At 37.7% G+C, this 27,584-nt stretch overlaps 2 protein-coding genes across 3 annotated transcripts in view; both read right to left on the bottom strand.

The window, feature by feature from the left end:
* Positions 1 to 435: 435 nt before the first annotated feature.
* Positions 436 to 14,786, bottom strand: LOC101850927 (coiled-coil domain-containing protein 89). The gene is made up of 8 exons (XM_005090425.3): positions 14,413 to 14,786; positions 13,203 to 13,403; positions 11,509 to 11,780; positions 10,541 to 10,671; positions 9,560 to 9,696; positions 7,212 to 7,294; positions 6,501 to 6,594; positions 436 to 5,142 (listed from the first exon to the last, which is right to left on the bottom strand). Exons 1-8 carry the CDS (start codon positions 14,473 to 14,475, stop codon positions 5,056 to 5,058), a joined length of 1,068 nt encoding a protein of 355 aa, XP_005090482.1. The 5' UTR covers positions 14,476 to 14,786; the 3' UTR covers positions 436 to 5,055.
* Positions 14,787 to 21,500: 6,714 nt separating this feature from the next.
* Positions 21,501 to 27,584, bottom strand: part of KHC1 (kinesin heavy chain 1) — a 51,707-nt gene continuing 45,623 nt past the window's right edge. The window contains exons 23-24 of one of the 2 annotated variants that reach the window (XM_013085601.2): positions 26,067 to 26,188; positions 21,501 to 25,023 (exon numbers count right to left, since the gene is read on the bottom strand). In XM_013085601.2, coding sequence (XP_012941055.1) covers positions 26,070 to 26,188 — 119 coding nt within the window. In that variant the 3' untranslated portion in view covers positions 21,501 to 25,023; positions 26,067 to 26,069. 2 annotated transcript variants of the gene reach the window in all.

Here is a 27,584-nt window from a genome sequence, read left to right as displayed (position 1 = left end):
TGAGAGGGTGAAAACCATGCCAAAAGAAACAAAACATCACAAACTAAAGTAAGTTTTTCATGCTACAAAATATGTTGGCACCACAGCACATATTACAGATCAATATAAGAGCAGTGTTTGAGAACTCATTTTTAAAATAAAATATATGCTATATAGCACATTCAGTGGTGAAGATCTGATTAGTTAAAGTTAGGCTCTTTATCTTACAAGTGCAGTTGTAATTATAATGGAGTTCAAGTTCAGCACAAGGAAGATAATCTCATCAGTTGTTTCTATTCTTGGGATGGGATGCTGTATCCAACACAGCTCAGGTTGACTCTGGCTAGCACATATGGTTGCCACAGCCAGCTTCAAGATCTCAGTAGTGCCAACAAAAACATAGAACATTTATAAGCAGTCAGTAAAGGGTTAAATAAAATGAACATCAAGGTGAAAACACTATGCATATATTACTTTTATTTTGGCAATGACATTTTTCTGTCTCTCTATTATATAAACATACAGGATATTCTTGTCTGCAATAAATAAATAGTCGGAATATAAATAAAACAAAACCTCTTATTTGGCAATAATGGCAGATAAAATTTTGGTAATTTGGGACTTCTTGCGAAAATCTTAAATAAAGAATATGAGCAAATCAGCAGTAGAGATGTAAACATAAAAGTATCTTTTTTTCACAACTTTGCCCCATTGTTGGACACTGGAAAACTTCAAGAATAAAGTGAAACATGTACATGTATATATCTATATCACCATATCTTTCATCAGTCACACAAATTTCCATTTCTTTTGGTAATAGGACACCGAGCAATCAAATCCACTAAAAGGGTCTGTAGAAACTCGTAAGAAAACCACGTACAATTGATCTGCCTAAGAAAGCAAAATTGTCTCAAGAGCCAAAATGGCTAAAACTAAAACCTAGGAAATAACTTTAAAACAATTATGTTTAAAGTACATACTACACCGGACTACAATTGCCTTCAATGATACATCTATCATAAAAAGCAAGTCGAAAAATTCAAAAGAGCAAACAAATTAAATTTTAGGAAGCCAAAATTTTCAAACTATTTTCTCGATATAATGGTAATAGCACTTATAAGACAATTTTGTTCTCATAGGTTGAGACAAAATCTTTCTAAAACAGGTTCTCTCAGCCAATGCCCCAATAGGGACCCAAATGCTCAGCTATCAAAAAGACAATAAAATGATTCTTCATACAATTACAGGGAAAGTCCAAAAAAATACAAAGGACCTTAAAAGTTTGGCAATTGCGTCAAGTTATTACATAAAAGTAGTAGGCGCTGTTCAATCACTACAGGCAATTGAGTTACAGCCTAATAGATCTTCATCTTGTCACTTTTTTACTTTAATTCTAAGAAATACAAAAGACCTGATAAGTTTGGCAAATGTGTCAAAAAGTCGGAACTGCTCGCTCATTGCAGACATGTGTTTGTGCTTCATTGATCTATATTCTGTACCCTGTGATGATGGCATATTCTGTGCCTAATTCAGCAGATGCCTGCTACAAAATGCTGGTTGAGGTAAGTACATAAAAGGATACAAAATAAATTAAGTAAATTTTAAGCAATGCACAGGACTAAATCAGCAGTATCTTGTCTTATTCAACATGTATACAAAAGACATGAGTTCTATTTCCATAAAGGAAAAGTATTGTCAGTGTCTCTGCCTTTCTGCATGGATTCCATGCAGCCCTGAAAAGTGGGGCAGGAGCAATACTTCCATCCTTTAAATCATGTTGAAGCTGGCATAAAACATTACAATAATTTAAGGAATTTCAAAGAAAACAGCAAATGCAACTATGCCAGCATAACTTAAACAAAATCAAATATCTTTGCAGCTAAGAACAAAAAAATGTAATGAACAACTTGAATATAATACATCTAAACGGATACATATAAAGCTACATTACTAACAATTAATTTCCTACATATCATTTTATCCTTCTACATTGACAAGTGCCTGTAAGTCGGCCCTGTATAAGAAGAAATGAGGTAAAAAGTACAGCAAATACTGTAGAACATGGTCCCACCCTACAATGGGACCTTACTGGAATCCCCCCCTTTTTTTTGGTATGTAAACTCAATTACCTGTGCTCAGGTTTAGTGGGGCAAGGAAAGGCCCAAACTCGGAAACAGCGGGAGAGATCGAGCGAGCTCTGGCTGGGGGGACGGGGATTGGGAAGGCTGTAGGCGGGCTCCGAACAGGCAGTCAACGGCGTTGTGATTGGCCAGTCCAGTGATGAGTGAGGTGGGGCAAGTGGCAGAGAAAGATGGTGCGGAGAGACGAGTTACGTGAGCAACTCTAAAAGTGATGTTCCATAGATTAGGCGCTCAGTATGAGAGTGTATTGGCCATAGCCCTAGGCCTAGGCTAGGCCAAAAAGTAATAGAAGAGGAGAGCATGTAGTGTGAGATTCCTGATTCATTGAATTGCGATCATTGATTCTCATAGGCATACGCATGCATCCACTTCACCAGCTCTACAGTTGGCCTACCAGTAAGAGAGACAGCACAGGCAACGAGACTGAGAAAAAGATGGCTTCCAACAAAGAGAAAAGGAAACGCTTCTCACTCAAATTAAAGGCCGAGATAACCAACGAAGTTAACAAGAAAAGAAAGACTAATCAAAAGCGCAAATTTCATCGATATGGAAGGGGGTTAATCAAGTGGATTTAAAGAAATTTGTCGGTAATTTCTCCTTTACATTCCTATAGCGGGAACTCACCTACAGCGGGATTTTTCTTCTGGAACCAAATGTCCCACTACAGCCGTGTTCTACTGTATAACTGTAAAAACTTTGTAAAGAGGAATGTCATATTTTAAAACATTGCCACGAGCCTTCTTCGACCATTGCCTGACATTCCAGTACATCGGAACCTCTGAATTACTTTGTTCAAAACTTCAACTCCTGTTTAAGATAAAACACAGCTTAAATACATGAACATACAGCAAACGTTAAAAAAAAGTCTTGTAAAACTATCAACACTTCAGCAAACTCCCTTATTCTTCTGTAAAAGATAAAGCAACTGCATCTTCAAAACATGTTTTTGGCAGAACGATGTACGATTCAAATTATTATTTATCTCAATCAATGATGACATGAAAATAAAAAAGTACTGAAGAGCTCGTAAGAACTACAAATCATTTTACAATCATACATAAAATACACACACCCACACTCTTTGAAATTATTGCTGCAAGAGCTTCTAGAACTATTTATAGACTAATTGTTTACTCCAAAGCAACAACAGACCCCATGACAAATTTTAAGAGTTGAAGTTATTGATACTGAATGTGATTTGCATTGTTCAAATAAAACAGTAATTATCAATCACCAATGACCTAAGCCAGACTCAGTATACGAATCAGATTGAACTGTTTTGCTTGTGACATAAAATAAAACACTATGTTGCTGAGTAATCAAGGCTTAATTATTTCAAAAAGAGAATGTTGCTCAGAGAATGTACTAACCGATTGAATGTCATTTCTGTCATTCTGAGAATCAATAGAAAGGATTTCTGCTTTTAACCATGTATGCCTTACAGCCTACCATCCCTCTTCCCAGTGATCACAGCTTAGCATATAACTAACTCACTGGTGAAGAGCAACTACTTTGGCTCTGGTTCACATGTCTAATGGCATTGGGTCCAGATACATATCAAAAGTATTCATGGAACAAAAATTAGCAAAAAATAACCAGAATCGTATGTTTCCATGTAGACAGATAAAATAAGCTTGTAAAGCAAATCAACAGTATAAATTTAAAGTACTTTGCCAGAAATACCTCCTTCAGAGATAAACATTGCTTTCTGCTCTTTCATTTTCATTTCACTGAAACTGTAGGATACATAGAATATCCAGCTGTTTAGCATCTCACTGCCAAAATCTAATGTGACACCCGAGGATCCGGATCTCAGAACTCAAATTCCTCATGAAAACAACCCTACACCAACAGCTTCTCATGTCCCTAAGACAAGCATGCTCTATATTCAATGCACCAGTGCAATGTAGTACCCACTGAAATGTAAATGTCAATCCATAAAGCCTTAAATTCTTTGACAGTCCCAACAAGATCCTTCAAACTAAAACCCCTGGAAGATAGCTTGAATCTGATCATTTTTGTCTTCCATAGCATGATAGACCTATACATCTTGCCTCCCTTATATATAGTCAAGTTGATTGATACATGCAATACCTCACAAGTCTGTCAGTGAGGACTAAAGGACACCTACTCAAAAATATCATTCTTATGAAGGCTAAGATAAAGGAAATAGCTAGTTTTGATGCTTTTGGGGTCTGAAATATAAGGTTTCTTCAACGCAAGATAAAACATTTTTTCACCATAGCTCATTGATAGAAGTCTTAACGTATTTTCATCCATCATGTTCTAAACGAAAAAACTTCATCTTCACTTCACCTTCTACATGAGAGGTATCGTGATGAAATCAAATGCTCGTCCAAAAAATGAAATCGAAGTAACTGGAATTTTTCCACCAGTTTGGCAATTTTATCTAACTTTCATTTTTGGGCTCAATACCTTTTATGTCCATATATGAAAATGAACGTTGATTAGAGGTTGATTAGAGGCACAAAAAATGTAAATTTGCAGTTTCCAAGCACTCTCAAGCTTTGAAAGTCAACAAAATTAGGTGGAAATTTTGTTGCTAATTCTACCTCCTTCGATAGCAAATATCTCGACTTCTGTTCAAGATGGAAGGTATTTTTTTCACTAAAAGTAAGACAAATAAACAAGCTTTAAGATGATGCAAATAACTCCATATGCCCCAAAATTGACGAGCACCCGATTCCGCCGCGTCATGACACACATTCAATAATAAACGAAACAATACAAACAAGTCCCCAATCACCTCCCACTATCAATAAATAATAATAAACACAATTCTCAGCACATGAAATATTATGATCTGTTGAGAGGTTGGATTTTTTTTCATTATTTTACTAACAATAACATATTTGTGCTCAACAGACACCCTCAATAACTCAATAACCATTCATAGATGTGCTTGGTTCTTCTCTCAGCTGTACAAGTGTCTCAGTCTCTCATTTAGGTCTTTTTCCTTCTTCAGTAAATCATTGGAGTGCTTCTTGAAAGCCTCAAATTCCTGGAACAAAGATACAAAATCATATTAACAACTCAACAGGAGGCCCATCATTGTAGTGTAAGAGGATGTGGCATTTTCACAATTTTCAGAATAGATTCTACTTACTTATGTCATTGAATAGGCACAGTAACAAAAGTGAAAAATATCTCTGTGCATGGCATATCAATATTGGAGTCAATTTGTCTGATTCATAAAAATATTATATTTAATGCATGAAAACTGCCTATGTGAAACAAATTAATACTAAGTTTGAGTTCATCTGGTTTATGTTTCAAAAAGCAAGAACTTATTGCCAGCAGGGAAACTCACAATTCATAATTTATTCAGCAACGTTAATAGAAAACACATACAATATTTCATAGAAAATAGCCTAAGCATTTACAGTTAAATCTGTACAAGACGGAATCCCAAGGGAGCTAGGAAAAAATTCCGTCTTAGACATTTTCCGTGTTAGACAGGGGAATTTAAGAGCGAGATGGTGGAGGTTTCAAAGGCCCAGCCGGTGGGATCGTGCGTCGCTTATCCGGTCGGCAAGCAGTTGTCAAAACTTCACACCTCTCAACTGCTTATGCTATCCTTTCTAATAATGACAAGTGTCAGTCTTACTTATCCAATTACCATCAGTGCTTGCATTTCAAAAGACTACTGTTTGACCTATTAAAAACAGAGATGTTTAAACATCTCCTTTGCTTCCACCCTCAGCCCCACCCATTGGTGTAACAAGCACAGTCAACCAATGCTACCCCTCACTGCCATGTAACAACGATTCGAGGAACTCTTTTCACGGCTGGCCGTATGATCAGGGCAGGGCAGCAGGCATTGGTAAAACAAATTTCACACCTCTGGCTTCTGGCTACCCATGAAAGTGTCCACGGTGGCTCGCTTACCCGAGCACTTTCGCAGGCACTCGTTGGATTTCACACCCACACCACTATGACCATCTGCATCACTCAGGGCTCACATAGATGTGGTAACATCTACCCCCAAATTGCACCCACTACCCTTCCTCGCCCGCTGTTTAGAGCTGAAGCCTTTTCTGTCTTAGACAGTTAAAACCCTCAGAAGGGAGCGGAATTTTCTTTCTGCTTCCGCACTGGACAGGTTTCCGTTTTACACAGGTAATTAAAGAGTAATATATCAATGGGGGAGTGGGGAGATTCCGTTAAGACAGACTTCCATTTTACACAGGTTTCCGTTAAGGCAGGTTCGACTGTACTTCGAATACTCACAGAAAACATGTAAACTCTACAGACTTTAAAAGTGAGAAACTTCCCTGCAATGAAAAAGAACAATGTAGCTTAATAGAATGCATTCTAAATTTGAGAAAAGACATATTATATCCGAATTTGACATCTCACCTTAACCATCTGTGAATACTTGGAATCAGAATCCTCCAACGCATCAGTTAATTTTCTGACTCGTAAGTTTGAATTCACTGCATCTGCTTCCCGTCTGAAAGTGAGATACACGATTGTTTACAGTTTGAATTAAAATCATGAACAAATGAAAGCTCATTTTCCATATATAACATCTGTAAATAGTATAGTAAAACCTTTAAATATCAGCTTATGGTATAATTTATATAGTGTGTCAGTGTGTAGCTTATTTAAAAGTTAGGATTTCCAAATTTAATGTCCCGTCTGTGGTAGCCTCAGATTGGTTGAGAGGCATGAAAACTATCTTTTATAAACTAAAAAAAAAACAAATCCCAAGTTCAAGAATGCAGAGTCCAGGATTTGAAACAGGGCCATCAACTCCATAGTCTAGCACGATACCAACTGAGCAAATGTAACGACCTTGCATTTAAGTGAATGGGACAAAAGATAATTGAGGAAAAAGAAAGTTATAGCAATAAAAGCTCCCTGTGCTGTCATTATCTCATTCCAGGCAAAGACTTATTGGAAATAAATTTTGCTAGTCTTCAAAATAAAGAACAGAGTGGTTCAAATTTTCCTCCACGACATCATCTCTTCGGTATGCTTTAAGTAACACAAGGCAACAATTCTGGCATATATAGACTAAATCAGCTATTTGAGTTTTTCACAAACTTTGGAGCTATAAAAACTTACTCAAACTTATTTTCCATATTATGAACAGCTTTCTCCATTTCGGCAATCTTTTTCTGAAGATCCTTGTTGTTCTCCTGTTCTTTCTGAAATTTATCAGCAGAAGCAAAAAAGCACGATAAAACAGTAGTATAACCCACAGAACAGAAAATATGAAAGAAAGGTAAAATTCACAATCAAGATAAAATTTATAAACAAAGCAACAACGAAAAATATGACACAGAACACAAAAACACTGGCCTTTAAAAGCAGTAAATAGAATCTTCAAATGATTATGCTGTAGCTACTGCTACATGAACCTGCATTGTGTACAATCATTTTCATCATTTTGATTGACCAAAGGTAAGTCATCTTATTTTGAAGAGACGAAAATATGTTACACGTTATATCAAAATAATATTGCAAAGAACAAACAACCGCACATTAAAAATTTTAGTACCCATTCGATTTTATTTAAAACAAAATATAACAATTAGAACGGTTACTCAAAGACAAAATTATCAACCAGAAATGTTTACGGGTAAAATTGATGTTGCTATCACTTAAAATTTCTTGCTTCCAAATTTATAGCGGTTAACCCCTTCTATGCTGCAGGTAAATAGGCCCCTGTGCCGGGGGAAATCCCATGAACCAAGGCTACTCAGGGGTCACCCCACTCTACCTCCCATAACGTTTTAATTTATGGATATTTCCTCATGCATTTCTGCATGTACATTCTACATTGAACCACAGTTCTATTTACATAATTTTGGGGGGATTTCATTGACAGATAGATGGAGAAAAGTCGAAGTTAGTACAGTAGTCTCCACCTAAACAAAAGATTCCGCGACTGCGGTTATAAATTATGAATACAAAGGCGTTGAATGGGTTGGGGGGGGGGGAGGAGAGGTGCAGAAAACGGACTCACTGCACTGCTAAGAACTTTTAAATGTCGGGAACAGATAAGAGGAAACTGTTCAGGATAGATCTAGTCACAGGTAAGAGCTCTCAGCTTTCCAAGCAACCAGATCTGACTGCTTGTCATCTATTGCAACTCAGTAAATGAATGGATGACACCAAGCTTGTCTCTTGTGATTGGTTAGACAAGTACGTTATAAGTTTTTCGAGCACAGTTGATTCCTTTACTTATCTTTAATAAGAGGCCTATCTAGTGTTTTACAGCAGTCACGTGTGTTGCACATCATAGGTCTAACTAAACATTACGTATGCTGTTATTCAAACTCAAACACCAGTCAGAAACTTTCTCTCAAAGACGCATTTCAACTGACCAATCAGAAGACATTTCAGTCCTCCCCTCCCCAATATATCACCCGACCAGTCCTAGACCTATGTGTCCGTGGAGAGTTGGGCGTGAAAACTCTTTGTTCTGCATGAGGATCAGTCTCACCAAATACAGGTATCTGGTTGCCTAGGCTTGTCTTATAATGCAAGCTGTGTAGGCAGCAGCAAATATTTCCCCTTGTCAAGCTTTGCCTGTTGGCGTGTTTTGCGGATTGAAGTGTGCATTTGTGGCCGTGCTTTTGTGTGTTTGGCGGAGTTGTTTTTGGCTTTATGTTACAGTAATCTCTGCCTAAACGCGAAGAGGTTAAAGATCAAAATACATTACTTGAACTAACTTTCCCCTAAATGATTTAATTTTAAAAACTCGTCATATGACGAAAGCGTGCGTTAGAGCGGAGCGTGCCTTTGTATGGCGTGCGTTTACGCAGAGACTACTGTAACATAAAGCCAAAAACAACACCGCCAAACAACAGAAATTCCAGTAATGATAAACTGAGACCAAAAAAAAGGGGAATACATTTTGTGTGAGTGTTTACAGATAAAGAGGAAGTGACAAGAGGCTTTTCCTACCTTATGCAATGCTCGTACAATCCATATTTAAGTATATATATAAATATATATATATATCTATATCTATATCTATATATATATATATATATATATCTATATATATATATATATATATATATATATCTATATATATATATATATATATATATCTATATATATATATATATATATATATATATATATATATATATATATAAACATTTAAGCCCATATGTGTTTACTGCCAGTAAATCATTTTTGTGTGGTAGATGTTTTAGACCTCGATCTAAATCTGAATCTGACGCTTTCAAAAGGGGGGGGGGGAAATGTAGGTAAACATAAAGGGAAGGACTCAATAATAATTAGAAGAGTTTAGCAGTAACATCCTTTATAATTGGTATCAAAACAACTTCTGTCATAGTCTCATAAATCCTACGAGCCATAGGCTCAGCGTTACAGGGTTCAGGTCCGTAAATTCTACGGGCGCGGCAGAGAAGAAGTTAAAGATCAAAATACATTACTTGAACTAGCTTTCCCCTCTGCATCACAAGTGACAATAATTCTGCCTTTTCCTTCTGCAACTGCTGAAACTTTTCGCTGGACTCGCCTTCCAATTTTTGTTTACTCTCAAGTTGCACCTGTAGTTTGTGCTCAGTTCCTGAAATAAGGATAGCGGAAAGAAATTTTATGATTGCATAAAAGGTAAAAATTTTTTAAGTCTACTTGTTCATATTTGAGTATGTGAGTGTGTGAGTGCATGTGTGTGTGTATGTTACTGTGTATGTTTGTGAGTGTGTGTGCTTGTGTGCATGTGTGTGTGTGTGTGTGTGTGTGTGTGTGTGTGTGTGTGTGTGTGTGTGTGTGTGTGTGTGTGTGTGTGTGTGTGTGTACATGTGTGTGTGTGTGTGTGTGTGTGTGTGTGTGTGTGTGTGTGTGTGTGTGTATGTGTGTGTGTGTGTGTGCCTGTGCATGCGTGTGTGTGAGAAAGAGAGCATGTACGTGTGTGTGTGTATGTGAGCACCTGAGTGTGTGTTTGTACATGTGAATGTGTGTGAGTCAATATGAGTGTGTGTGTGTGTCTGTGTGTGTGTGTGTGTATGAGTATGTGTATGTGCGTGTGTGCGCATGTCATAGTGTGATTATGTGACTACATGTATCCCCTTGTTCAGCCTATATACAAGTGCCTATAAATATACCGGTACACCAAACTTAAAGATATGGATGGGGTGAAGCTAAGGATAGATGTATAACATGTGAAGTTGACACAAAATCTTAAAATGTAAAACCAAGGTCATTGTCCTCCAATGTCTTTTCTTAGTGATTTTAGTTAAATGCCTTGAACAGACAACTTATTCACTTCAATAGTGGACTTAACAGTGGAGCCCGGACTTTTCTTTCAAGTCAAACTATAAACAGCAGCTAAAGAATGGTCTTGTATGTTTTACCTTTTCTACATCATTCAAACATTCAATTCTTAAGACACTGTATTGATTCAAACCAACCTTTCAATTTTTCTTCAGTATCCTGAAGGCGTTTGAGTAGATCTCTTGCTTGTTGAGTATTAGAGCTGTGCATCTCTGAGATCTGTTTTCTCAAAGCATCTTCTTTACCTCGCCACTCAACTTGCTGTTGCCTAGAGTGTCAGCAATTTCAATTCATTTGAAAATTATTTCACAAACACAGAATATAAAGGACAATGGGAATTTGGGGAGGGTGAGTATGGTTTTTCAGACACTATTAACGCATCCAGGAAATAGAGCCTAAACATTTTTTTTTTTTCATTTATAATGCAAAAAGGGCAAACTTTAAGGCTTAGCTTAGCTTACTACCCATTACGCCATCTGGCATTTAGGGCAGCAACAAAGGATCTCCAGCTCTGTCTGTTTTGGGCAATCTTGGTCAACGTCCCCCACGAATGGTTTTGGGACTTCATTTCAGAATCTACTTTGCGTCTTCAGGTCACTTTGGGTCTGCCCCTCTAGCGATGTCCTTCGGGTGTCCAGTGGAGTGCAGTCTTTACAATAGAGTCTGGTTCTCTTCTCAGAACAAGCCCAATCCATCTCCATCTTCTCCTTGTTATCATGACGGCCATGTCCGCTTTAATGAGTAGATCCCATATACTTTTCTCCTACTGCCTAAAATGTGGCTGACAGAATACTAATACAAATCACAAGTTTCTATTTAGACTAAAAGTATTCCAAAGCAAGGGCAAACTCACAAACAAAGACACACAGTGTATGCCTAGTACAAAAGAAATATTCAAAAATTAAACCTATATATATTACAATTTTGGGTCTGTTTTATTCCTATTTCTTGTGCCTTATACATTTTATAAAAAGCAAAATAATTCCCTTCGAAGTAGCCCTTTAAATATTGCTCCCTTGAAATGACATCATTATAGAAAGCCGTTTAAAAACATTTCCATTCTTCAGGGGTACATAGAATATCAAAGTTGAAATTAAACACAAACCTCAGTTTTTGTTCCAAGGCAGAGCACTGTTCATGGAGACCAGCACATTTTTTATCCAACTCTTGAATTTGATGGTCCTTCTCTATTACTGTCTTTGAAAACAGTTTCCCATTCTCATCTTTCAGTCTAGCATTTTCTTCTCGGAGATCCTGATTCACACGTTTGTAATCATCTTTAATGCGTATCATTTCCTCATGGTTTGAAGCTAGATTGTTGAATCTTCCATCAAGAATATTGTACTTTTTAATTTCTGTTTTCAGCATTGAATCAGCCTGTGGAATCAAGAAAACAAACACCTTTAGACACATAGATAATCATCAATCAATATCATTCTCCCCCATTTATTCATCTGCATGTATTTCTTTCAAAGTCGTGGTGAAGCAAACATTAATACCATGTGTTTCAGCATGAAATTTAATACTCACTTGTTATCAATTGTAAAATATTGCGGTTCTCGTGTTTTTGGGTTCTTTTTATAATATAAACCCAACCAATGAAAGAATCTAATGTCCCCTACAAACTTCCATTTTGTCTATTGCATATAATGGGAAAATATGTATATCTTTGTCTCAGCTTATTTTGCTAATCTTCTAACTGCAGCAAAAACTTCTTATCCATTCGCCATTTATATCATGCATCTTATATTTATATATCTGTCATCCCGGTCAATATCAGTCGTAAGAAGCAAAGTGCTATAATAAGGTACGAGGCTCGAAAGGCAAAAATGTGACATTCTATGCAATTTTTTTGTTTTGTTCTATTGAAAGTTTGATATCTTCTGCTTCATTTAAAATGAAAATAAACGACTATAATCGACTATAAGTATTTTATTTTGAATTATTTTGGAGGTGTGTGTGATTAGTCGTGAGCTTGTGTGACGAGAGTAAGGAGCCCATTTTCTCCTTTTCGTGTTTCCGCACCTTGTGCTCTAAAAAGTTCCATATTTTTGTCAAATATTGTCCGATTTACTTCATTTTTTTTTTCAAATTGTAGGAAAATGGGGATATTTTTTGTAAATTATGTTAACCTTATTTTGAAATTTCCTTCATGCGACTGATTTTGACCGGGGGGGTCACATGTGTGTTATGGCGGGGTGGAATCAGGTGCTTGTCCAGTTTTAGGCATTTGTAGTTATTCATATTATCTGAAAGCTTGTCCATTTGACTAGTTTTAAATGAAAACAATATGCATCTGCCTTGAATACAAGTCGATATATTTGCAAGTGAATGAGACGGGGGGCCATCTGGTTTCCGGGATAAAATCAGCGAGAAAATGATGGCAACAGATTGGTGAATTCTATGGTTTAAGAGTCCTTGGAAAATGTGTATTTTTTATACCTTTAATCAATGTTTTCAAAAAAATCTACACACCAATGTGTTCTAAAATGGTCGAAGTGTTGAGCAAAAAAAGAAAATTCGATAAAAAATTTCCAAATGCAATGAAAAATGCCAGTTTCTTTGATTCCATATATATGTGTGTGTGCGTGTGTGTGTGTGTGTGTGTGTGTGTGTGTGTGTGTGTGTGTGTGTGTGTGTATGTGTGTTCATGTGTGTGCATGAGTGAGTGTAATTTATCAATTATCTCTTCATATACAATCAAACATAATTTCAACACATAACAGATTGCATTAAATGACAGTGTGAGCATAAAAGATGACTACATCTAATATGAAAGAAGGATTAAAGATTACAGACCTGGTCTCTGAAGTCCAATAGCTCTTTGTTTATCCTTTCAAGAGTCTGAATTTTCATAGTACCCTCATCAGCTTTCTTTTTCAGTATCATGATGAGTTGACATTGCTCATCTATTCGAGAACGTAATTTAGCATTCTCAGTCTTATCATCTTCACTAAGAGCCCTCAGCTTGCTGAGATTCTCTTGCATTTCATCCATGTCCTGAAGAAAAAAATCAATCACAAGAAATGAAACATAAAAACATATTTTGAACTAAACCTTTCTTAAGCCAAGGCAGAGTTTCAGGCAATGTTTCCTCTCGACAAAAACAATAAATTGGGAGAGGAAAACTTGAGAACAGAAAGAGAGGGCAAAGATTCAGGGAAAGAGAGTCATAGAAGAAGCAGGAAGAATTCACATGAGAGAGGGGGACAGAAATGAGAAAAACGAGAGAGTAGAAAGCTATATGAAGAATAGAAGAATTATGTTTACAAAAAGGAAAAAGCACACAAAAAAACTGAAAAGAGATAAAATGGGGCAGGAAGTAGAATTATTCAGCACCTAATTGTGAAAAGCTAAACTTCAACATTTTTAGAAACACAGACCAAAAAGCAATCCAGCATTATTTGTCCATCAAAATGACACTACTAAAGAACCTAAACATATCTAGAGTATATTTTCTTTTTAGGTTACTCATATAGATAAAGACAGAGCTATCCTTTAACTGAAGTTTAAGCTTCGTAAAGAGACGATAAGGGTTTCTAAACAAGAGCGAGAATACTCGTGAAACGCAGGAGGGTGGAAACCAGCCGTACAAGTAAATATGAGTTATATAATTAACAGCCCTAGATCCTCCGCAAGAAGCATAACATTACAGTACACCCTCTTATTCCATTCAAAATAACATAAGAATGTTCTTCAGGTGTAAGAACTGTAACGTACTTCCTTGATAGATCTACTATCAAGTTACCTCTTACCATCATTGCCAGAGTCAAGAATTTTTAATCACATCATAAGGAGGAAGATTTGTAAAATATAAAAGGTTTTGAAACCACAGCTGCATTTTTATCTCCAATATCAAAACATCTCAATTTGCTTTTACTTTTACCTAGGCTACACTGTCTTGCCTTTGTCTTTCAATATGCTGTGAAGTACAATGAACACATCTACACTTTTATACTATCACCAGCTGTAATTTGTTAAAAATTGTAACAAAAAGCAAAAGCCAAACCTTTGAACTGTCGTAGACCATCTGGCGCAATTCCTTGGGACTTCTTGAGCTTTGAGACGACATGATACAGGCTTCTTCGGGTCTTTTCACAGGCCCACTCGTCAATTCTCACAAGCCCAAGCTGGGAGGGAGGTCGACGCTGAAAGCCGCTGAGGCGGAGGAGCAGTGCGAAACGAAAAGTTCTCCAACACGAGAAACTATGACATGGTGGTTGAATTTCCTTCTATCTCTTAGTTACCATAATTTCCATAATCCGCACGGTATTCAAGTATTGTAGGAATGCGAAAAGATGCTCCTCAGCTCAGATACACCAACGAAAGAGAACGTCGCACATAGCTCATGCTCGGTATCGAATGAAAACAATCTTTCACCGGAAATGCTTTTGTACCTAACTTGTTTCTGAATTAAACGAGCTACGACAAACAGGCTGAAGCAACAACATCACATCATGCATTATTTCGTTTTTTATATTCTCTACTTTTTTTTTAATTATCAACACAGAATGCTGTTCTCAGAAAGAAATCAAAGGATAGTAATAATAGCCTAAACACAGAAGGTGCAATTTTGAGAGCTGGGGTGGGGTGAGGAAGGCTGCATATTATTACGTATTTAGAGCGCGTTAGTTCATTTGACTTTCAGAAGGTCAAACAAATCAATTTACAATTTTACAAGCCAGCGGTTGAGGATTCGCCACTGGCATCGTAAACACCTGTCGGCACAAACATGAATATTTTTTTTTTATGCATAAACTGGCGCCAGGCGCCAACTGTAGGACCAGATATAGATCTATATAAAGCTAGTAAAGGTTAATGGTCCGAGAAGACACCGAATGAAGAGAAAGAGAGAGAGAGAGAAAAAGAGAGAGAGAGAGAGAGAGAGAGAGAGAGAGAGAGAGAGGGGGGGAGAGAGAGAGAGAGAGAGAGAGAGAGAGAGAGAGAGAGAGAGAGAGAGAGAGAGAGAGAGAGAGAGAGAGAGAGAGAGAGAGAGAGAGAGAAAGAGAGAGAGAGAGAAAGAGAGAGGGGGGGGGGGGCATACAGGCATATGGCCAAAGATACTACACCCTACGGCTGTACCATCTTTGATATAGCCTAGACTGGACAGATGTGATTTTCGGGAGGAAAAATACGTTTAGGTCAGGTCTATTATCATGAAACACTATTTTAGAAAGTTTGTTTGTTTGTTTGTTAATTTTAAATGCAGAAGCTAGGTGTTTAACACCCTCATCGACACTATTTAGATCATTTAGGAGGTGGGCTTCTGCCTTCAGGGCCTAACCTGGCTACTGAGATATGAGAAGGATACAATATCCCAAGCAGAAAGACCGAGGCACTCGATAAAAGGACTCTTTGCTCGAAATCGTAGTAGTATTACTAGGGTCTCCTGCTAACCCGAGCTGGGAGAATACATCCCAGCAGGAAGACCGAAATAGGCCTACGGTACTCGATGAAAGTTTTCTCTCTACTCCAGAGTCAAACTCAAGTCTCCTGCGTGCGACAGCGAAGCGCCCAAACGCCACACACCACAAACACCGATGAGTTGAGATTTATGTGTAAATACATAATGTGCAACATGTCATCATCCAGTGCCAGATCTGCGACAGACATCGGCGATCACTGTTCTCCATTCTTTCCTTAGCTCGGAGGCTAAAAAAAAAAAAAAAAAGCTGGAATCTATGTTTCCCTGATCTTTCCCTGTTACCCATTTGTTTAGGTTCTCCAAGTAGACTGTTCTGGGCCGACCCCTACCTCGTTTGTCTTCAATTTTGCCAGTGAGAGCTAGATGTTCAAGACCCTTAAATGTCTATTCAAGTGTCCCAAAAACTGCATTTGTAGTTCCCTGATTGTTTTTAACATATTGAGCGTCCCACGTGGGCTTCATCAAGCAATAGGCCTATACCTCATTTGATTTCTTTTCCTTCCACGATACTCTTAGCAGTCTCCTAAGAAACCACATTTCTGTTGTTTCTATTTTATTTTCACTGTCTTGAGTGATTGTCCAAGCCAAAGAGAAGGGCTGACCATACTTAGCATTTCAGAACTTTTTTGGTGGTCATTGAGACGTTTCTATTTTTCAGGATTGGGCTAATTTTATTACTAATAATAATAAATGGCATTTATATAGCGCTCAACCCCGAATAAAGTACACAGGCTCTGAGCGCTTTATATTTTATTGAAACCAGCCTTAGCCATTGCATTTCATTGTAACCATTCTCCGTTGTATTTCTGTGGAACATTTGGCATCAGATGTTATCGTATATTATTATCTTAGATATTTGAACTGTTGGACTTGTTTGATCTTTTCACCTTTGCTAATGAGATTACAACTAGGATTTGCTGCTTTTTTTTATATGTTACCGTGCATTTTGTTTTCTTTACATTCAACCACTAATCCTTTACGTTCACTTTCTGTAACAATAGTATCTAGAAGCAATTGAAAGTCTTTTTTTCTGAGCCTGCTATTAAAACTGTGTCATCTGCATACCTGATGTTTTTTAATAATATTTTCTCCATTTACTTTGAGACTTGGACATTCTTCTATGTTTCTAAGGATAGTTTCACTGTACATGTTAAAGAGGTCTGGTGACATAACACATCCTTGCCTCACTCCTCACATAATCTGCGTATATTCACTGTATTCTCCATTAATTCGTACAGCAGAGTTTTGGTCCCAGCACAAATTCCTGATAACTCTTAAATCTTTTTATATATCTATGTCTAGTTTTTCCAGTATTTTAAATAGCTCATCATGTCTAACCTTATCGAACCCCTTTAAATAATCTATGAAGCATAAATACAGATCTTTCTGTGCTTCAATACATCTTTCTATTAAACATTGTTAAGGTGAATATAGCATTTCTGGAGCCTTTGTCAGGAACAAAGCCTGGACATGGATGGCTGGTGCCTCTATAAATGAATCATTGATGGTCAGGTCAGGTCAGGTCAGGAACAAAGCCGAACTGCGTTTTAGATATCTCTGGTCTTACACTTTTTCTCAAACTCAATCTTCCCAATTACTCGCTTCAATATTTTTATAAAATGACTCATAAGGATAATTGTTCTATGCATAGATCTATCACACTCAGAGGCACCTGGTGTTTTCGGTAAAGCAATACAACATGTACCTTAAATAGAATTATATATTAAAAAAGATAGTTTTATCTTCTAGACAAGAGTGTAATACATATATATATATATATATATATATATATATATATATATATATATATATATATATATATATATATATATATCTTTCTCTCTCTCTCTCCCTCTCTCTCTCCCTCTCTCTCCCTCTCTCTCTCTCTCTCTCTTTCCTTGCCCCCTCTCATTCAATGAGACTGTTTACAGCTATAGCCAGATCTGTTCTACTTACCTGCAGCTGTTTTATTTTCACTTGTGCCTTGAACAGATGTCTCTCAAATTGGCCTTTTCTTTTATTGCTACTCGTAAAACTTGATTCTTTCTCCGAGTCACTTTTCGAGACTGTCTCCTTCCACGTCATGCACAGAATGACAGATGTGCTTTCTATTTGTATAAATAGCACCATTTCAAACTTTGGTGAAACAAAGAGATAGGTCTGTTTTTTGTTATTAAAAAAAAAAAATTAGGCCTAGATCAAAGTGCTGTTGTGCTCGCATCAACAAAATTTACACCATTAAGGAGACTGGATTCAACCTTGCCTGTCAAGGCCAAACCAGACTGAGAGGGAAATAACATAACATCTGGGCAGAAAATTTTAAAATTCGCCCCACTCAGGAATTGAACTCAAGTCTCCTGGGTGCAGAGCAAAGCACCTAACCGCTACGCCACAGACAACGGCGAAGTCAGTCAGTTTGTATTGCCATCTTAAATACAACGCAAGATCAGCTTCCTTTCATTGACTAAATTCACAACAACTTACAACTACATTCCATGTGATGCACAAGTATGTTCCATGATGAGAATTCAAATATCTGGATTGTGCCACAAGCTTGAAAGAAGATATACTGATTTTTATTTCTCTTGCAGCATATTGATAGTCTTATAAAAAGAGATCTTGCTCGGTAAATTTGAGCTGATAGGGTATGGTAAGGGTTCAATTCCTCTTTCAAAACAGCAGAAATTCTAGTTTATTAGTATTTACCCCAGTAAATTTGCCTTTGGCATCGGACCTCGGATTTTCTATCCATTTTCATCGTAAATAACCAATGTGGGTCTTGAGTCATGAATGAAACAAACCTTCTCAAACTCGGTCATCCCAGATTCAAGGAAACCCCATTGAAGTCTCGACCTAGGGTCATTTGAAAGACAGCCCTGCATGACAATAACTGAGATTTTAACAATAGCCTTGGCAATAACTGAGATTTTAACAATAGCCTTGGTCCAACTTCCGTATGGTACTTTGAATTTTCCTTTTACCCCCCCCCCCCCCCCCCCCAAAAAAAACACAAAAACAACAACAACAACAAACAAACGAACAATGAAACCCCAAAGTCAAGATACAGTTGTAAAATGTTAAAATTCCTGAAAATGTCACACTGGCCTCTCCTTGCTGAAAGGTTGCTTTAGTTTTAGTGTTTTACTGCACTTGCAACACAATAAGGTCATATAAATGCCGAAGATTAGAGGTGTTACAAACACAAAAAAAGAAGGAGGGGAGATAGAGACGATATATTTTTTATAGGAAAGAAGGAGCAAACCAAACCAGAGCACCTGCCAACCACCCACGAAAATTTCGAGTCATGGGTCATGTGGAGTGCAGCTAAAGACAAGCAGTTTCGACCTGTAAAGGGATATGTATAAAGGGTGGGGGAATGGGGCACTCTTGGCCTAGCAACTTTGAGTCAGGGGCAAACCTTTATATCAAAGTACCTGGTTTAATTCCTGTGCCATGAAGAAACTTGAATTAAACATTCTGCAAGATTTTCACTTTTTTATTTTTGGGTAGGCCTACATTGTAAGAAACAGTCTTCTCCGATAACAACAAAACACAAAAAGGTCTCCTGTGCACATTATGCAGGTTAAAGTTAAATTAGTTTAGTACAGGTTTTACGGCACTTGCAACTGCATAAGGTCATATTATTATGAGCGCCAGAAGATTAGATGTGTTACAATAGAGTAACAAACAAAAAAGAAGGAGGGGAGATAAGGACGACAGATGTTTGATAGAAAAGAAGGAGCAAACCACACAAGAGCACAAAGTTAAAGATAATTCTAAAGCAGATGCAAGTAGAAAAAGAGAAGAGAGTATCAAGTTGTTTTCGTCTTTTTTTTAATGGAGGTGTTTTTACGCCCCTGTAAATACAATTTAGATCACTTAGGAGGTGGCTTTTGATCCTGCCTGTCAGGGCCAAATCGGGCTGAGAGGGATACAACATCCCAGCAGAAAGACTGAGATACTCAATACCAAGGTCTCTTGCATGCGACAGCAAAGCACATAATCACTCAACTGCCATCATTTTTTAAAGTTTAGTATGTGCAGTTTTTACAATTTTACAGGAGAGGAAAAAACCGGAATGTCATTTCCAAGAAAAAATTTGCTTTGAAGATAATAAGGAAGTTATCAAAATTGTGTTCTTAAAAATATTGACGTCGGATGTTTGCAAAAAGTTTGTTTTCTTGGTACATGTAACAATATTCAGTTTTTCGGCTCTTCTGTAAAATTGTAAAAGCTGCATCTCTCTCCCTTGCCCCTTTTTTAAACTCCCAGTGGAGCATAGGCCATCAACAACATTTCTCTAGCGAAGCCTGTCTTGTGCATCTTTTCTGTTACAAAAAAAACAAACAAAAAACTTGCATATACTGTACTGTTTAAAATGACGGCAGTACACCAGATACCCTTCAACAACTTTCAAGAACCATACCCCCTCCCCTTCTGGTAAATCCTTCCAAGTTGTCTGAGGTTGAGCTTTGCGGTTTACCGAGTCAACACTAAGATGTTGAGGAAACATTACAATACTATAGCGATAAAGGGGGCATTGGTAGAGCGGTTAGTGAGCTCGTCTCTGAATCGGAAAGTCCGGGTTCGAGCGGACACAGATTTTTTTCGCCCCCTCCTGCCCACCCAGCAGTAATAGGTACCTGACTTCGAGTTGGGGAAGTAAAGGTGGTGTGGAAAGGAACTGGCCACCCTACTACAATATGCCGAAGACCCAGGAAGTTGTCTCACTAACAAGGCAATCCCCAATGTCCGGATCGGATGCGGGAACAACTTTACTATAGCAATAGTCATGAAGCAGGAGAGGGAGTCCCAAACCAGGGTACCTCTCTGCAATCAACAAGATTGACCAATACAATCTTGTGGGTAAAATAAAACTAAACTAAAAAAGCGAAATAATACCTTTTATCCTACACTTCACTAAATTGACCCCTGGTGGCAAGTAATACTGCCCGAGCGCCCAACCCCCCGTGAACGAAACCACATCGAATTTTGGGACGTTTAAAGCCTATATATATATCTATCAGCCACTTAAAACAGCTGTACAGCATTTACTTCATCTCAGGTCCTGCCAAAATGTCTGTACCCATGAGGAGAATGTGAGTGTCAAGTTTATTAAAAATGTATGATTTTATCCACACAAAAAAAAGGTCATGGTAGCCTCAGGAGACCAGGGCTCCAAAGATTAACATAATTAGACTATTTTGTATCATTTGTAAATGCACAATGTTAACACCCCCCCCCCCCAGGCAGTGCCACTGACTGAAGTGTCTTTAGGCCATTCACAAAGGGGGGATATTAACATGTTCTTATGCACAGTAAAATAGCAAAGGCTGAGTTATAAATGAATTCAATGTCATGCTCATACTGTTCCAGAACAACATAGGGGGTTCTGCTGCTTTTTCTTTCCTCATCCTTACTATTGTCATTTTCCTCTACTTCTTTCGTATGCTTGTTACTCTCTTGTGAACTGCTGTTTCTGGGGTGCCTGATAGTTGAAGCAGACTTTGTGCTGTTGAGGCAAGAGAGGTGAGCAGAGTAAGCCTGATTCTCCATTTGGACTTCTCTATTGACATCCACCCCTTGGCGCTCATATGGCCTTATGCAGTTGCGAGCGCCGTAAAACCTTACTTAAACAAACGACGTTAACCAAAAACACAAAACATTTTGAGTTTCAGGGTTTTTTAAATCATTGTGTCCATTTTATTGTGCCACAAAACAAGCGTTTGAAACACAAATGCCTTAATAACTACCACACACAAAAAAAAAAAAGGCAATTAAAATAACAAAACTGCCAATCACATAAACCTATGAGCAGTACACTTCTTATGACAAAGCTTGAAGACAATGTACATCAAGAACATTAGATCAAGTATTCCTAGCAAAGCACACAAGATAGAAAAGGCAGAGAAAGAGAAGCATGGAGTAGTTCTCCACAACCTGTCAAATTCATTAGTTAAAGTAGGCTGAGATGTTTGGAACCCCTAATAATAAGTTTTGCAGCCCAATCAATCATAGGAAAGAAAGAGCTGGTCCCATATCCATGTGTTATTCTGTACAACAAGACTAAAAAATAGTAATAGTGCAATATGAATTGTGTGTAATCTCTCACAGAAAACAGGTGGACAAAGCAGGACTGAAAAATCCACATGTAAACAGCCTTTCAAGCATGCAGAAGTCTATCAATCTTTATATGAGTAACCTAATTTACTGTTTTATAAGGATATATTGGTTCAGAAAGAAATAAAATTGCACAAATATAATCCAGTGGGTCAAAGCAATAAATGAATATCGCTGTGAGGAAAGACGTTAATGGCATCATACATAATCCATTAAATACGGCTGGGGAATAGTAAAGCAATAAAAATACAAATATAGTATCGTCTTTTACGTAAGAAGAAAACAAAATGACAAATTGTTGAAAGGTGTCACAAGAGGAGAGAGAAAAAAAAAACACTACGAAATTTACAAGGAAAATAAATTATCATACAAGGTAACAGTTTATACATCCTCTATCCATACGATAATTACAAGTCAGTAAAAGCTTGAGAGTGTCAGTCCTAAAAAGTTATAGTTACACATACTTTCATCTTGACATGTAAGTTTCTGAATTTAAAAACAAAAGTTTTTAACCGGTAATACAACCACTTAACCAACATTAATTGCATGTCAGAACAAATTTCCAAGCACACAGTAAAAGCAGTACTCTGAATAACATCGACTCATTTTGGAATCTGCGCACAGATAACATTTTTGTGACAAACAAATTTGACTTTACATGGGTAAATTAGGTGAACATTGTAGTGACTGACTTGCATACAAAGGCAGAGCTAGTAAGCTAGCTGTAGAATTGTTCAGTATTATTTTCTTTACAATAAAATCCTCACCAGTAAGGACACAAAAGCACCTGGCATTTACTATACTCAAATCTATCACACAAGGAGTCATCACAAAAGAATACAGGAAACAGCGAGTAATGACAGACCAAAAAATCCTTCTCAACTGAACTGAGAATGTTTAAATATATCCTATGCAACATCCTTTATGAAACCAAAAACTCTGGGGGGAAATGACGACATACAAAATATAAAATTGTCAATGTCTGCTACAACTGCAGATAGGTCACATAGAAATGCTTTCCATATACACAAGAGCAATATTGTCTGCTTCCCCTATAAAAGCTTCCCTTTACTTGGGCTGAGCGAAATGATCGAAACAATGTCCTTATTTTATTTGAGAAATTTGCTCCAGTCTTTGACATGACACATATCAGCACCAAGTTTTGTGAAAGAAAAAGCAAGAGGGAAGACCAACAAACTCGCATAATAATTCACAAGAGGCGATGACTAACCCACACATGAAGCCTCTGCCAACTTTCAAAGACTACAATAAAAGTACAATGAGAACAGCTGAAAAATTTGGAATACATGACGAATGAGACAGAAAACAATAATCTATGAACACTGTTATTAGAAGACACTACATCATACAGTATTGCTATAGATTTGTTTGTCAGCAAAAGAATGTTAGACAAGATTCAATGAGTAGTCTAGGTCATGAACGTCTAATCTAAAAGTAAAAAAAAGGGGGAAAACAAAGGCTGATATGTCTATGGAAAAAACAAAATAAAACCCCAGAGTTGCTAGTCTGTCATAATGACATATTGCACTTCAAAGCCACAGGAAATACAAAAACCATCAGAGATAACCTAGAATGAAATTTACAACGACCCCAACAAGGGCAACTCTGAAACAAAAGAATATCACTAATAATCTCTGAAATCCATGGCAAGCAACTGCTCCGTGCATTTCTAAGTTCAAGGCAGGACCTGCCAATGTCTGGTGAAAAGCAACATGAGAACTACCACAAAAGATTATCTTTTTAGGGAAGGAAGTGGAATGGGAAGAGGCGGGGTATACGGAGGATGAGGAGAAAAAGAGAAGGGAAGGAAGGGGACAACCCATGACAAGAACTAGGAAATAGGAATATGCAAACACATACATGATGCTCATTTTTTATCACATGTAAACATTAGGATTTCTGATCAGCAAAAGAGGAAGCATCAAGCACATTCCTTTTGCCTCTTTATTAAAAGGATAACTTTTTAAAATCTACCTGCAACAAACATAACTAAAATGGAATGTCCATCAATGGCACTGTACCAGAAGTTTCCCACAAGAGGATACAGTAAAAGTGATGAGAGAACAGACAGGGAGGCAAAGAGGCACAAGTCAGTCCTGGTACGGTTTCTCTCCATATTCTTGCTAAAGTAACAGTTGCTGTTCACCAGGCATGGACAGAATCTCCTTTGAAATAAAGCTCACAGAACAAAAAAGCTCTTTAAAGATCACAAACGAATTGTGGCATATTGTGTTTGTAAAAAAAAAACCATAACACCTGCCACACTTCACAGCATACAAAAGTACACCATTACATTCCCCTTTGCTATCCAAGAGAAAAACAAATAGCTACAAAATGTGAACATCATGCAAACTGACACACACATGAATGTGTTAACCTAATCCTCCAAATTTGCACTGATCTGTAAACCTTCATACTGGCACTGATCAGCCCCCAAAGTCCCCAACACAAACAGGAAACCACAGTTCTTCTTATGATCTTCACAACAACAACTGAGAACATTCAAAAAACAAAATCACATTTTGCGATTTTTGTTCTGTTTCCAGAAATAATTGTCTAGACTCTAGTGTTTTGGAAACTGTCAGAAAGATTAAATATCACAACATTATGAACGACAAAATCAGACAGGTACACAGGAATGTGTAGATTTGCATGATGCTCCCAGCTGTAAAACTGCTACTAGAAAGAAAAAAAAATCACATAGAAGCAAAGTTGTGGCTGTAAAATTCCAGTGTACCATTCTAACTTAAAAGAGAAAAAAAAAAATCCCTGGGAATGCAGATACACAGGAGGGTTGTTTCTTTTTAATAAAGAAAAAAGTAAAACAATGTATCCACTCATTAACAAAATATTAGCTTCAAGCATGCTCAGGAAAGTCTATGAAAAACATTGGACGCTGGTATTATGAGCAAGTGATATCATGAAATGTAGAATGGAGACACTAGCCATAAGCGGAATGCTAGGTGAGGAAACCGGCCTAGAGTAGATGACCGCTGATGGATGGTTACTGTAGTCTTGTGTAGAACCATGAAGAAGACGCTCCTCCACTTGTGTCTATATGAGAGATGAGGGGGAAAAAAGTAAGTCATAAGTGAGTACTTACACTTAAGTTTTTAAAATTTCTGATACCTCACTAGAAAGAAAGAACAAAAATCACCAAACTTTCATATGAAATCGTAGTACACAAACTTTTACATTCCAAACAGTCGCATATATATAAACCACAAATAATAATAATAATAATGATAAATAGCTTTTGTATAGCGCATATCCCCGCTCAACAGCAGGCTCTATGTGCTTTATACTACATTACCCCAACAGACCATAGAACACTCCAAAACATTCTCAGCTTCCCGGGAAGCATACAGTGCAAGCAGCTGATTAAGCGCTCAAACACTAACAAACTGACAAGAACTTTCACTGTCTATAGCCGGGTACCCATTCCCATCTGGGTGAAGTGAGGAAAATTAGTGTAAAGTGCCTTTCCCAAGGACCCAACGTCGGGTCCCTGACAGGATTCGAACCCACGACCTTACGGTTGCGAGTCCGAGAGCCTAACCACTAGGCCACCGGCGCCACCAAATGGAATCATATAACAACTGCACATAAAACATGATGGATTCATACTGTAAGAATTACAGATAAGCATTTCATCATGAATAGCTATTTACCACAGAAATCCACACAGATTAATCAGGAATTACTTACAATTTTAAATTATTTTTCTTGCTCCAACAGACCACAATATATCAATAAATAGAGCCCAGCACAAAAAGTATTAAGTCTACCCTTGTAGGCAACTGGAGAACAGTTTACAGTCCCTTTGTCATGAATGACTGATTGTTAGGACTGCAGACACATCAATCAAGCAACATGTCAAAAAAATGTACAACCCATGACAGGTTACCAATTCATCAGATATTCATTTTCTAACATATATAAGAACTTAATCCTTTCTCACGATAACATAGCCAGATCTGAATCCTACTGCCATCAGAACTGAGACCCTTTTGCGAACATGTAGGAAACTGAGTAAGCACAATCATGGTTTCAATTTGCTACAATGAGCAGGTTCAAGCAGAGGCAGCTAAACGTACCTTTTATGCAAAATCTTTGACAGCTGCTGGTCCGTTGGCTGGGATGGCTGTACCACCTCCTCGGATGCCTGTGCTTTGGGCAGGAGGGCCACCTGGGTGCTGGCCGGGCCGGATGGGTTTGGCTGTGAGAAACAGGACAAGTAGTTTTTTAGTAAGAGTTTTGCAGCACTTGCGACACAATAAGGTCAAGTAAGAGCCAAAGACTAGAGGTGTTACTAGAGTGTAACATACAAACAAGAGAAGGAGTGATTATAACGATGACAGATGTGTAACAGGGAAGAAGGAGTAAACTACACAAGAGCACCCACTAATCACCCGCAGACACAGGACAAAAAAAATAGGCTGTTACAATAGTATAGGGAAGGTGTTGTCCTTTAAGTGTGAGTTAAGAGAAACACATCAACACAGTAATGGTCATTTAGTTAAGGGAAAAAGAAAGATGAACAAAGAGAAATAAAAGGGGGAAAGAAAAGATGAAGAACCCACCAACCACATACTTTAAATGTAAAAATTTTTTAGTTGAGGTTTTACGGCGTTCGCAACTGCATAAGGTCATATGAGCGCCCAGGGGTGGTTGCCAATAGAGAAGTTTTTACAGGGAATCGGGCTTACTCTGCTCACCTCTCTAGCTTCAACAGCACAAAGTCTATTTCGACTTTCAAGGAACCCCGGAAATAGCAGGTCACAAGAGGGTGACAAACATACAACAGAAGTAGAGGAAAATGACGATAGTAAGGATTAGGAAAGAAAAAGCAGCAGTTCCCTGTTGTAGGTCAGACACAGTTATGAGCATGACATAGTTTAATCAGCCTATTTACAATTCTACTGTGCATAAGAACGAGAAATGTCCCCCCTTTGGGAATGGCCTAAAGACACTTCAGTCAGTGGCACTGTCCCGGAAGGGCAACCACATACTACCGTTGCCCTTTGATTCTTTTAAACTGTTAACACTAGCTGACCAGGTGTATGTGTCAAACAATACTTATCTGAATAAACACTTTGACATATTTCAAGTTTAAGTTTTAATAAGAATTTTACGGCACTGACAACACAATAAGTCATACAAGTTCCAAAGACTTTCTAATAGTGAAATGGTATAGGTTTTATGCTCCTGTCAACACTGTTAGGTTTTTTAAGAGGTGGAACCTCCGAGTTTTTGTTTTCGTTTTAGTACAGGTTTTACGGCGCTCGCTACTGCCTAAGGGCATATGAGCGCCAAAAGATTAGAGGTGTTACAAGAGAGTAACAAAAAGAAGGGGGACATAAGGACGATAGATGTTAGATAGGAAAGAAGAAAAAACCACACCAGAGCACCCGCCAACCACCCAAACCTCCGAGTTTAAAGTCAATCTCTGAAAAGACGGAGCCAAATAGAAAATTTGTGTAAAGTGTCTTTAATAAGAACACAACACTGGACCAAGCAGACGATTAAACCCCCCGAATCCACAATCTCATGATTACATGTACATTAGGCTAACCATTACGCCACCCAAGGATTAACGGTGTTGCAAGAGAGTA

This window comes from Aplysia californica, unplaced genomic scaffold (genome assembly GCF_000002075.1).
Source record: "Aplysia californica isolate F4 #8 unplaced genomic scaffold, AplCal3.0 scaffold00016, whole genome shotgun sequence".
Taxonomy (NCBI): domain Eukaryota; kingdom Metazoa; phylum Mollusca; class Gastropoda; order Aplysiida; family Aplysiidae; genus Aplysia; species Aplysia californica.
Note: the sequence above shows the minus strand (reverse complement) of the source record. Positions and strands in the feature narration are given on the sequence as shown.